Raw genomic sequence first — 14089 nt, 5'->3', positions numbered from 1 at the left:
TATCAAAATTATAAAGTACTGTATAATACTACTAAAGAAATACAGAACTATCATTATGAATTTTTTTGTGTGTATTCTACCAAAAATTTTGCTCACTGTACTGTCGTGCCCAACCCTCATGAGCTGCTTTCCTTTTTTTTTTTTTAAACTTTATTTTTACCTTCTTTTTCCTTTCCTTGCCATTAAAATAGCACAAGATGGTTTTTAAAGGAGGGAGAGATACTTTATCTGTATGCTAAATTATCATCAGAATTCACCTCTTCTTTTTTTTTTTTTTTTTTTAAGATTTTATTTATGACAGAGATAGTGAGAGAGGAACACAAGAGTAGTGAGAAAGGGAGAAGCCGGGTCCCTGCTGAGCAGGGAGTGTTGTTATATGGGGCTCTCAATCCCAGGACCTTCGGATCATGATCTGAGCTGAAGGGAGACACTTAACTGAGCCACCCATGCATCCCAGAATTCAACTTTTTAAACCCAACCTTGTACCACTCTAAGTTTTTAAGACACTGTTCAAACTAGTGTCTTTCATGGTAAGAATTTTGACTTTTTCTATCCTATGTAGAGTTAAGAATTGGGAGCTTCTATAAAACAAGTTATTGAATCTGTTGTTTCTTATTGGTGATTGTCTGAGGAAGTTGGATAGGTATTAACAATTTGATTTTGTGTTTTGTTTTGTTTTGTTTTTGTTTTTTTAGTCTCTTTAGTTAAAAATTCTTGAGTTAAAAGCCAGCTTGAAGACATTTGAATGACATCAAATAATAACAGTACTGAAATCAGCATTTTGAATCAAGTCATAGTAAGATTAAAAGTTCCTGGGGCAGGGGGAAAACTATGTTTTTACTCTTCTTGAAAGGGTAGGCCTACAAGATTAGCAGAGAAATGTGAAATAAATATTCTTTTATTTTATATTTCTAACAAATCTTTTGACACATTATTGTTTATTAGGGAGTAGTATAAATAGAAATAACTTGGTTATGTTAATTAGAAGTATTGTGGGCTGGTAAGAGACTTTGTGTCTTAGAACTTTAAAACAGTTCAGTTGTTACTTAGTTATATCACCACCTTTACTCAAGAACATATTATTTAGTCTTAATATTTTCAGATTATTTTGTGGAATATTATACCCCATTAGATATCTTTATGAAGAATGCTTAAAGTATCAGTAAAATAAACACTTAATTTAGCAATTCCTGTTTCTTGGCTCAATACAAATATCAATGTTTAAAGTCTAGGATTTTGAAATATTGATAGAAAAAGTTAAATATTTTCTTGTAAACAATATTTACCTTCTTTGTTTTATTGTAGTGGTAATGGCGGTGGTTTTCAAATGAAGGGAGGTATGATGTGCTGTGATTTCCAAGAGTTTCTCTAAAATTCTGATTTTAAACAGTACTTCATCTTAGACATTTTATAAAAAAAACTTGAAGTGTAGAGCCATATCTTGCTACATTGCAGTGTAATGATATAGTTAGTTTTATGTGGATTTTTTATACTGGAAAGCCTTAGTGTATGCAATTAGCACAACACAAGAATCATAAAATCCTAGACTGTCCATTAATACTATTAGGTAGTTATGGAACTATAGGTTATAGTAAGACTGGAGAGGATGTGGATGAATGCATATAGTCAGTGTTCACTTGCCATAAAATGAATTATGAATTTAGTTGTCCCAATACAAGTTCAACATACAAGAATACATATTTCTATGAAAGTTAAATTTGAGATCATTTGAAGTGCTTTATTTAGTTTTAATTTTAAAATGAAAATCATTCAGTATTGTAGAGAGATATATCTACTGTTTAAAATGAGGCTCCTTTTTAATTTAAAATTTTATCTGAGCTACACCCAGTACCACCTTTACTTAATGTTCCTCTCATGTACTTAACATTGCAGTTTCTGCCCCTTTATATTTCCCTTAGAATACCTTACTTTCTGAGATTTTCCTCTTAGAAGAATAAAAAGTTTATTCATAATATTATGACGTATATAATGAACAGTTTATTATTGATTGCAATGGCAATATGGGAATTAACAATACTATTTTATCCCAATACCTGATGATTAACTCTTAACTAAGTCACTTTTCTGGTCTATAAAGGTGCAAAATGTTTTTTCTCTCAGTTTATTTTAGCTTTGGGAGTGCGTGTGTGTGTGTGTGTGTGAAAATGGGTTGGGTGCCTTGGTGGCTCAGTTGGTTAAGCATCTGCCTTGAGCTCAGGTCACGATTCCAGGGTCCTAGGATTAAGTCCTACATCAGGCTCCCTGCTCAGCGGGAGTCTGCTTCTCCTTCAGCCCCTTTCCTTGCTCGTGTGCACTCTTTTTCTCTCAAATAGATGAATAAAATCTTTTAAAAAGTAAAAATAAAAATGGGTTGCAGTAGCTTTCCAATCACACTTCCACAGGCTCCTTTAATGTGGTTCCCCAATTTTTTTTAACGTCTTAATCTACTCATGATAAAATATAGTTAGTTTCACAAACAGAATAAAAATTTTCAGTTTGAGTTGCAAGGTACTATAGGAAATGTAAGGCTATTTCTAGCCCAGTCAATTGAGATATAATTAATACTGCTGTTAAGTATTATTGTTGTTAAGGACCTCAGAGAATAGTTAGGATTTGAATTTAGGTAATTATAGTATTCTCTGCTTGAGAATAATAAGCTAAGAGGTACAAGAAAATTTATTTGTGTAAAAATACTTTTGATTATTGAGAACTTTTATTAATATACATTCACTGCCCTATATCCAATAATTAAAGATGGGTATACATCGTTTGTGTGTGTGTGTGTGTGTGTATGTGTTTGTGGGGGGGTTAAGATTTTATTTATCTATTTGGCAGAGAGAGATCACAAGCAGGCAGAGAGAGAGGAGGAAGCAGGCTCCCCACTGAGCAGAGATCCCGATGCGGGGCTCGATCCCAGGACCCTGGGATCATGACCTGAGCTGAAGGCAGAGACTTTAACCCACTGAGCCACCCAGGCGCCCCTGTGTGTGTGTGTTTTAAGTAAGCTCTGCACCCATGATGGAGTTTGAACTCAGAGATCAAGAATTGCATGCTCTGGGGTGCCTGGGTAGCTCAGTGGGTTAAGTGTCTGCTTTGGCTCAGGTCATGACCTTAGCGTGCTGGGATGTCATCGAGCTCCCTCCTCAGCAGGAAGTCTGCTTCTCCTTCTGCCACTCCCCCTGCTTATGATCTTTCTTGCTCTATCTCACAAATAAATAAATAAAATTTCTTTAAAAAATCACATGTTCTACCAACTGAGCTAGCCAGGTGCCCTAACGTTGGGTATACATTTAACTGAGCTTCTTAACAATCTGAATTAAATTGCCTAAGGAAACTTTTTCATGTTTTCAGGCACTAGGGTCTTAAGTTTCCCCCATGATTTTTCCTTGGGGAGCATTGGATGAAGTTATCACTATTCTCAAAGACATTCTCAAAGTATAATTGAGAATTTTACATTACCAGTTCATAATACAGGAGCTTATTGATCTCTTCTGTGTTGAAATAGATGCTCTTGGCTTTACTGAGATCACACTGGCCTCTGTTTTCTTGAGATTGACCACACAGAGGGCACTTGAGAAATATAGTCCATTTACCCAGTGTTTTATTGAGTGTCTGTGGTGTGCCCAGCACTCAACTAATCATATCAGAGTTGCAGATTTAATAAAATGTGGTTCCAACCTGTAGGTTTTGAATTAGTAATGGACAGAGATGGCAGTTGCATTTTAGGCATTGGTGGTGGAATGGTATAAACTGTGTACCACTGGGGAGGAGGGGACAGAAAGAAGACTACAGTATTATTTATGAAGGGAATAACCCTAAATTAATAAGTGGCAGTAAGAATAGGGAAGGGGAGACTTATTCTGGAGATAATTGGGAGTTGAAATGGAAGGGTCATAATGAGTGATTGTGATAGTGGAAGGAGAAAGAGTAGTTACGATGCCTCCTAAGTTTTATCTGGTCCTGTCTTGGGGGACCAGATAAATAGACGTACTTTCTTCTATTCTTAAATCATGATGATGACATGTATTGCATTCAAAAATTTTTGTTAGGTATGTAACATAATGAGTAATATACCCATATTACTCATTATGTTATATACCTAACAAAAATTGTTGAATAGATTTTAATTTATATGTACAAGAAAAACCTAAATCATACGTTTTATTATTTTTCTTTTCAAGTTGAAATGTTCTTAGCCATGTCTCTAATAATTAATTACTAAAGTGAAACTTAGGCTAAGACATACTTAAGAGAGAGTATAACTGTTTTGGGTAGGAAGGGGGTTATACAACAATATACAAGGTCTGGTTTAGTTTTATTTTTCATAGCCATTTGTTGTGCATGATGCTAGGTACTGTTTGTAGTTTAAGAATACAAAGGTAGGGGTGTCTGGGCGGACAGTGGGTTAAGCCTCTGCCTTCGGCTCAGGTCATGATCTCAGGGTCCTGGGATCGAGCCCCGCATTGCATCGGGCTCTCTGCTCAGTGGGGAGCCTGCTTCTTCCTCTCTCTCTCTTCCTGTCTCTTTGCCTACTTGTGATCTCTGTCAAGTAAATAAATAAAATATTTTAAAAAAAATTTTTAAAAAAAGAATACAAAGGTAAATAACACAAAGTTATTGTTAAGGAGCTCAGACTCCAGTAATGGACATAGACATATAAACTGATCATTATGGTTGTACAGTATGTAATTGCCGTAATAGAGATAGACACAAAAGAGGGGTCCTAATCCCCGAGGGTAAGGAGGAGGAGATGGGCATAGGGAAGGCTTCCAGAGTTGATTTCCAAAGTCATTTTTTTTTTCTTTCTGTTATTTGACACAGAGAGAGATCACAAGTAGGCAGAGAAAGAGGGGGAAGCAGGCTCCCCACTGTGCACAGAGCCCGATGTGGGGCTTGATCCAAGGACCCTGGGACCACGACCTGAGCTGAAGGCAGAGGCTTAACCCACTGAGCCACCCAGGTGCCCCCAAAGTGATTTTTTTTTTTTAAACTATTTTTCCCACCATTTAATTTTGAAACTTTCAACCCTATAGAAAAGTATTAAAAAAGACAAGGTGGGGCTGAGCAAAATGGATGAGGGGTCAAAAGGTACAAACTTCCAGTTACAAAATAAATAAGTCGTGGAAATTTACTGTATATAGCATGGTGACTATAGTTTAATAATACTGTATTGCATATTCAAAAGTTGCTAAGAGAGTAAATCTCTCAAAATTACTCATCACAAAAAATTTTGTAACTATGTATGGTGATGGGTGTAACTATACTTACTGTGGTTATCATTTTGCAAAATATACAATTATTGAATCATTATATTTATACCTGAAACTAATGCAATGTTATATGTCAGTTGTGTGTCAGTTTAAAAAAAGGCAACAAATACCTAAGGATTATCAGTTGCTAGTATTTTGCCCTCTTTACTTTACTTGTATCATATATATCAAATATATTTGAGAACCACCTGCGAATAAACTGTTGACAAAATGACACAACTCTTACATATTTTAGCATACATGTTTTAGTGGGGGACATGTTCCTCTAAAACAGTTTTACAGTCATGTTTAAGAAACTTAACATTAATTCATTGTCATCCAGATACAGAGTCCATATCCAGATTTTACCAACTGTTGTAGAAAATGTCTCATCCCTTTTCCCCCATCCAGTACAGCCCCTTCTTTTTTTTTTTTTTTGTTCTTTTTTGTTTGTTTGTTTGTTTTTTGTCACATTAACTTATTTGAAGGTACCAGTTATAAAGAATTTCACATTCTGGATTTGCCTGGTATTTCCTTCATGATTAGATTAAAGGCCAGCATTTTTTAATGAAATCTACATAGATGATATTTATTTCTCACTGAATTACATCAAAAGATACATGTCAAGTTGTCAAAATTTATTGGTGATGTTAAGTGTAATCATTGGTTAAGGTTGTGATTTCCAGATCGTTCCAATTTTCCCCTCATTTAGTAAGTACATAATCTTGTGTAGTTTCAGCTATTTTTCACTCAATAGTTTTAGTATCCGTTGCTGATCCTTGCCTGAATTGTACTGAGGGTTACAAAGTGGTGATTTTCTAATTCTGTCATTCTTTCTCCATTTATGTACCTGGGAATTGTAAAGAGCATCCCCTTCCCAATAACCCATCCCCCAAAATACTGCTATGGACTCATGGGTTTTTTCATTTAATTCAGTATGTCATTCTTTGTGATTCTAAAGTTGCTCCAGATTTGGCCAGTAGAAACAACTTTAACCCAGTTTTAGTACCTTCTGACATGTTTACAAAAAGGAATCCCAAACTTACCTGTTAACTTCCTTATTCCAGATCTGGTATTAGCCATTTCTTCAGGGATCTATTGTTCCTTTTATTGGGGAATGGTATTTTAACTAATTAAGGTATTTTAATTAAGTAGATGTCAGGCCAACTAATAGGTTCAAAAGATGGCAGAAAGTCAAAGAAATGAGGAGCAGCATATGTTTGATGACTAGAAAATTTTAAGCAATTTCAAAATGTGAAGTAAAGTTAGAACTGAATAAAAAGGAAAATTTTGTGAATTGCTCTTCACTGTTATTTTTTACAAGGGGGAAATGTGTATAAGAGGGTACTTGAAGCTGCATGACTAACATGAGTGAATCATCCCAGTGGATTTAAATTTAAATAATTAAAATACTTGTTTTAAAACAAATACATTATGCAAAATCATACAATTTTTTGTAATAAAGCTATGTCAAGATTATAGCAGGCAATGCATCTTAAATAGGACAACAGAGTATGCATAAACTCTCTTCTGGGATGGTTTGATGACATTTAAAAAAAAAGAAGAAGAATATATAATGACATTATAACCCAGGAGGCTAGATTTTTATCAGGATCAAGAGAGTAGAAACAAGAAGAGCCTGATAGAAGAATATTGCCATTATATAGGTAAGAAATGATAATGCGAATGTCTGAGGTAGTAGGGAAGGAGATGTTAGTTTCATAGGTTTTCTGAGTATTGTAAACAAAAGCTAAAATTTAACCCCTCTCCCCATCGTCAAAAGGGAAGAAAGCAAAAAAGGAAATTGAGAAAACTAAAAACGGTAGCATTCCTCTTTGTACATATCTATGTTTGTCCTCCCTTTAAAAATTTTCTATTGTTGATAGGCAAATGTTAGTGATGCTTGTAATTTGGTCCATTTTTTATGTATGAGTTATCATTTTTTATGTTTAGCAGTTTCTCCTCAGTTTACTTTCACATCCTTGGTGCTGTATTTTAGAAGTTTGTGAAATAGACCTTATAAAAATTAGCCCAAGGTAAAAATCAGGAAAGTAAATATCCTCTTGAAATTACAATACATTTTCATGGCAAATAGAATTTTTTTTGTATTAACTTCTGCTTTAGATTTTCTGCAAATTCAAGAATTGAGAGAACACGACAGCATAAATTGAGATTTAAGGAGGAGGGTTACCATTTCTTATAGATATGGTATTAGATGTTTTGAATTGTGTCTTAAGTGGCAAACTTTCTGAAGTTTCTGTATTTATGGAAATAACATGTGAGAAGTATTTAGACAGCATCTGTTTCTGTTTTTAGACTGGGCTGGTTTAGATGAAGATGAAGATGCACATGTCTGGGAGGATAATTGGGATGATGACAATGTAGAGGATGACTTCTCCAATCAGTTACGGTGAGTTTTAAGTCAGATTTTATATAGCTTAGTATTAATTGTAAAGATGGAATATGTAATTTACATATGATGATTGACCTCTTTAAAAGATCATTAATCTTTGAAATACATTTTTGAATTACGAAAAGGAAAATCTACTACCTTCATCTGTGTTTCTGAACATGAATACTTTGTGTAATTGCATAGGACTTTTATTCTTTCTAGTTTCCTTACAAAGGTAGTTAAATAGAAGCATATTTGCTGTTTTTTATTTTTGTGGGTTTAATTCTGTCAACATTAATTTTCTACCAATGTTGAATAACTCCGCAGAAATTAGAACCAGAATGCCAGGACCAAAAGATTGGTGATTCTCAAACTGGAAAGGAGATTGGGGTGATGGGAGTGTACTTTTTCATATTCATGTGCAAATTTACCTAATATGATTGATTGAAGTAAAATTCATATATCATAAAACTAATCATTTAGTGTATAATTCAGTGGCATTTTGTATATTCACACTGTTCTGCAGCTATCATCTCTATGTAATTCCAAAGCATTTCTATCACTCCAAAAGGAAACACCATACCTGTTAAGCAGTCACTCTGCATTCTTCTTTTCCTGGCCCCTGGCAACTACTAATTTCCTGTCTATAGATTTGCCTGTTTTAGATAAGTCATAAAAACAGAATCATACAATAAGTGATCTTGTGTGTCTAGTTTCTTACAGTTAGCATAATGTTCTCACCTTTCATTCATGCCACAGCATGTATTAGTACTTTGTTTCTTTTAATGGCTGAATAATATTTCATTGTATGATATGCCACAGTTTGTTTATCCATTCATCAGTTGATGGACGTTTGGTTTGTTTCCAGCTTTTGACTACTGTGAACTGTGTTACTATGAGTATTCATGAACAAGTTTTTGTTTGAATATCTATTTCCAGCTTTGGGGGATATAATCCTAGGAGTGGAATTTCTGGGTCGTATCATAATTCTCTTTAACTTTTTGAGGAACTGCCAGATTGTTTTCCACAGCAGCTGCACAATTTTACATTACTACCAATAGTGTATGAAGGTCCTAAATTGTCCACATTCTCATCAAAACTTTATTTTTTTATTTTAACCATCCTAGTGGTGTGGATTGGTATCTCACTGTGGTTTTGATTTGCATTTCCCAAATGACTAATGAAGAGCCTTTTTTCGTGTATTTGTTGTCAATTTGTATATCTTCTTTTGAAAAATAATCTAGTTAAGTCCTCTGCCCATTTTTAAGTTGGGTTGATACTCTTTTTGTTGTTGAGTTGTCAGAGTTCTTTATATATTCTGAGTACTAAGCCCTTATCAGACCTATTACTTACAGTTATTTTCTCTCATTCTGCTCATTTCTCTTTTCATTTTCCTCATAGTGTTCTCTGTACATAAGTTTTTAATTCAGATGAAGTCCAGTTTATCTACTTTTTAAGAATTTATTGCCAAATTCAAGGAAAATTTATCCACATATTTTCTTCTAACAGTTTTAGAATTTTAGTTCTTACATTAGGTCTAAGATCGGTTTAAAATTAATTTTGGGGGGCGCCTGGGTGGCTCAGTGGGTTAAGCCTGTGCCTTCGGCTCAGGTCATGATCTCAGGGTCCTGGGATCGAGCCCCGCATCAGGCTCTCTGCTCAGCAGGGAGCCTGCTTCCTTCTCTCTCTCTGCCTGCCTCTCTGCCTACATGTAATCTGTCAAATAAATAAACAAAATCTTAAAAAAAAAAATTAAATTAATTTTTGTACATGGTTTGAAATGAGTCCAACTTCATTCTTTTGTTATACCAGTACCATTTGTTGTAGAGATAATTCTTACCTCCCCAATTTTATTTTGATTCAATCCATAGTAGCTATCTTGGCCACAGAGTTATCTAAGTAAACTGTCATGCTTTGCTCAAATCAAGATCTAGCAGTTCTACTGCAGACTTCTAATTTTCTAGTCTAGTACATTTATTCAAAAAGAGAGATGTTTTATAAAAAATTTAATGATGCAGTACCTTTTGTTCTACACTGCATTTTTCACGGGCTCAAAAACCCTACATTCTAAAGATATTTTAGGATTTTGCTGGAGACTAATAGCAATTTTATCTATCACCTTTTTCCCCTTTTTGGAAATAGCACAATTTACCTTTCCCTTTTATTCTGGTACTTTTACAATTCTCCATGATTTCTCAAAATGGCTGACTCTTTTTTGACTGTGTCTTTTCATTCTTTCAGTATGCTGAGATGTAATTATTCAGAGCCTAGAGATTTTAAGCTGCTTTAATTCAGTTTAGAGTTATCTAAACTGTCTTAGTTTTCAATTTTGTATTAATTATGTTTTTCCTATTGCAGTTTTATGAACAAGATAGGAACAACACTGTTGAACAATAATTCTGCTTTTTCTCTGAGTCTGTTAATATTACATCTCTTCCAAGCATTGGATCTGTTCTCATTTCTTTTTATTCATATATGGCTCTCACCTTTTTTGTTCTTTCTATAGCTCTCAATCCATTCTGGGGTTAAATTCTGTGTGCATAAGTTCTTGCCACTTTTTGCATTAATTTTTGGTTCATATTTTAAAACTGAGCAACATCAGAGAACACCCTGCTACCTTTTCTTTTCTTTTTTTTTCTTTTTTTCTTTTCTTCTTTTTTCATTATTTCTTTTAGTAGGCATCCCTCTCTTTCTTCCCTCACTAGAATCACATTATACTCTTAGAATATTTTCAGGCCTTCCGGCTCTGTTGATCCCCATTCGGAGTTCTTATCATTATCATTTGTTTTCTTTTCTGTTATCTTAAAACTTTTCAGGTTGGAGCTGAATGAGTTTTCTTCCTTTGCTATTCATAAATTAAATTTCTTCAAAATGTTTTCCTTTTTTATCTTTCAAAGTCAGAAAATAGCACTTTTCTCATAAAAAATTAAACTAAGACATTATTAAATACTGGGTCACCTGGGTGGCTCAGTCGGTTGTGTCAGCCTTTGGCTCAGGTTATGATCCCAGGGTCCTGGGATTGAGCCCCACATTCAGGTTCTCCACTCTCCCTCTGCCTGGGACTCCCCCTGCTCATGTGTGCGCGCTCTCAAAATAAATAAATAAATAAATAATTTTTTGAAAAGGCGTTATTATGTACAATGATCTTACCAGGAGACTTTTAGTAGTAAATACATTGATAATTGGATTTCTTGCCACTACTGCATCTTACCTTTTTTCTAGCTTGGAAGTAGAGCATTATTCATATATTATTTGTGTCCTGTTGTTTTTATAATACACTTACACAATTCTTATGTTCTCTTTTGTTCTGCCTTTATGTTTGTGGATTTCTATAAGAGTATAAGTTTTGATACCTTTATTAGTGAATAAGATTTTTCTTTTTATTTTCCTGTTTGAATCATGAGGTTTTTTTTCCACATGTGGGTTGATACATCTCATCAGCACTATAAAATAGAACTTCTTATATTGATAGAAATGTTTTGTAAGCTGCCCTATCCAGTACAGAAGCCACCAGTCACATGTGGCTCTTGAGCACATTGAAATGTAGCTAGTGCAGCTGATGAACTGAATTTTTCATCTTACTTAATTTTAATAAATAGCCATATGTGATTCCGGTATTGGACATTGCAGTGTCAGATAATATTTTTATCTTTGCTTTAAAAAAGTTGTCCTGATTAACTAGCTCTGCAAAGATGTTCTTCTTAGTCTTTGTAAAATATCTGGAGGTCCTTAATGTGATATTTTAAGCCATAATAAAGAACATATTTTACTGTGTTCTGATATTGTAAATAGGTTCTAATCCCTAGCTTTGGAGAGGCAATACATTTTCTAGAGTCACTGTGATTCCCTGGGTTCCAACTCTGAATCTGCCTTTTATTAGCTACATGTCTTAGCCTTCTGCTTTCCATGTTTTTCTCTTTCACTGTAAATACCTATAACAAGTAGAAGGAGAAAGAAAAAGGTCACCTGTATCTCCAAATAACTAAAAGTCATAGAGAAACAAATAATCAGAAGCAGCAAAAACAATGACTCTTAGTTCTTCTTGGAGTTATTTAGAGACACATTCAGTAGAAATGGGTGGGATTAGTTTTCCTGACCTTGCATCACATGTTACATAAAAAAAATCCAAGAAGCCAATATTGTTCTGATTTCCATGTCAAATATAGCCACTGTCCTATAACAGTATAGTTTCTTGGATAATAAGAGAGTTCTCAAACCTACCAGTGGCTATTTGTCTTTCTGTTTTTGTTGATAAAGGAAAGGTGCTGTTTTTGTTTCAAATAGTGTGTAGTCACTATATGTGTCTTGTGATCCTGTTCCAGTTGTGCTGGATTTCTTTCTCATCTCTGTTAGATTGTATAGATTAGATTGTATAATTTTGTGCTTTGTACTTAGTACCTTGATTTGTTTTTCCTTTTGATTTTTTATATGTCTTAAATTCTAGCAAAAAACCTTTTCATCTTTAAAAATAGAGAAGCATATCATATTCTCCTTTGTATGTGTTAATAATTTACAAATGTAATTAGTCACTACCTCCTTTCAGGAAGGCAGATGCAAACCTGGACAGATTTGGTGTACCTGTTAACTAAATTGTAGGCTGACTTTCCAGGATTTTTGTTGTTGTAGAATAAGAGAATTTGAATAATCCACATTGATTCTGTTAAAGACGGCAGAAGACTGTTAAGAAACTTTAAAAATTATTTCCTTTTTAAGTAGAAAACATGAAGAACAGATAAAATCTTTTAATCTCCTGGAAGGGGATGGGGTGGGGGGGCAAAGGGAGCATTTTGGTTAAATTTAGCAAAGGAAGGAGCAGAAACCTGGGCTGATCCTTTGACTTCTAGAGGGGTGATTTACCACTGGCCCATACTATTCTCTACACCTGAGCAGAAGATAAAAATGTTTTTTCTGAATAATCTCTGGATTTAATATTATTCATGGACTTTAGATCCATGTTTGTATTATAAGTAACTGTAAATATTTTAGTGACATTTGGGTAAATGAATAGTAAATATACATCATTCCTACATGTGTTTTTTTTGTGTTGTGTTTACATTGGAGAGTATGATAGTGTCCAAGCTAAATTATACTTGAGAACAAATGTCAATTTATCTTACTAGATATAATGGCATGGGGCACATTAATCATACTTTACATTTATACAGTGTTTTGTTTTGTTTTGTTTTGTTTAAGATTTTATTTATTTATTTGACAGAGAGAGATCACAAGTAGGCAGAGAGGCAGGCAGAGAGAGAGGAGGAAGCAGGCTCCCTGCCTACCAGAGAGCCCGATGTGGGACTCGATCCCAGGACCTGAGATCATGACCTGAGCCGAAGGCAGCGGCTTAACCCACTGAGCCACCCAGGCGCCCCATTTATACAGTGTTTTATCATACTTTGGCCCTGAAATAATTTTGTTATAAACTTCTATAAAATTGGATTGTGTCAGAGAAGTTACCGATCATACTTGGAGTAGTAGTTTAGCTGAAATTGACTATAGAGCTAAACTTTTTTGTGCATCTGTTTTATGCAAAGCAGGTGAAAAGTTGCAGTATATAAGGACGACTGAAAGTTCAGGTTGAATAAATTACTTAAATTATAAAATATCTATATTTATATAAAATATAAATTAAATTTATGTTGCATATTTACAATATATATTTGTATATATTTGTAAATTTTTGAGGTCTTTAATACACTTTTAAAATTTTTTTAAGTAAAATCTTGTTTAGTCTTTTATAACTTATTATATATGTTTTGTCTACATAAAGTTAATGCAGAATAAGTCCCATGTACTTTTAAATTTAATAAGTTTTGTCTGGGTTAGAGCAGTAGATATATGTCAATATGGAAAGCAGTCTGTTTATTCTTTATGTGTAAATAGCAGTAATACCTACTAGGATTATAAAATTCCTAAAAATTTGATACCAGATGTCTTGTGTTCTTAGCCTTATGGTTGATAATTCTTAAAATTTCTTTAAATATTAGGAACAGGACATTTGTATGGTATTTCAAAGATGTTTGGAAGATAGTAGTTAATCTATCTCATCTTTTCCTTAAATCGATTTATTAGAAAATTAAGGAATATAAAATTAGGTTTACTTATGGGAAAGCAGAATTTTATTAGCATTAATGTTTATTCACATTCAGCTTCCTTCTTGCACAGATTTCTTTTAAGGGTGTAAAGTAGAAGCTAATTGGTAGTGTTTTATATTTGTGCCTAGGCTTAGCTCATTGTTTAATTAATTTTATTTCTAAAAACATTGTTTCTTTAATTTATCATAAAGAATGTCCAGTGATGTTGTTCTTCTTTTGTGTTTTATTATAGAGCTGAACTAGAGAAACATGGTTATAAGATGGAGACCTCATAGCATCCAGAAGAAGTGTTGAAGCAACCTAAACTTGAACTGTACTAAATTCTAAGTCAGAGAACCCAGGATGGGACACTT

General features: G+C 33.9%; 1 protein-coding gene across 1 annotated transcript in view; it reads left to right on the top strand.

Moving 5' to 3' along the window:
• The window catches only part of SEM1 (SEM1 26S proteasome subunit), a 26089-nt gene extending 12000 nt beyond the window's left edge, over nt 1–14089 (top strand). Inside the window, exons 2-3 of the mRNA XM_013064201.2 lie at nt 7566–7659; nt 13969–14089. Of these exons, the coding sequence (XP_012919655.1) occupies nt 7566–7659; nt 13969–14011 (137 nt within the window). The 3' untranslated portion in view covers nt 14012–14089. The remainder of the gene's footprint in view (nt 1–7565; nt 7660–13968) is intronic.

The sequence above is a fragment of the Mustela putorius genome, unplaced genomic scaffold (genome assembly GCF_011764305.1).
Source record: "Mustela putorius furo isolate JIRA1106 unplaced genomic scaffold, ASM1176430v1.1 tig00003845_pilon_pilon_pilon, whole genome shotgun sequence".
Taxonomy (NCBI): Eukaryota; Metazoa; Chordata; class Mammalia; order Carnivora; family Mustelidae; genus Mustela; species Mustela putorius.
Note: the sequence above shows the minus strand (reverse complement) of the source record. Positions and strands in the feature narration are given on the sequence as shown.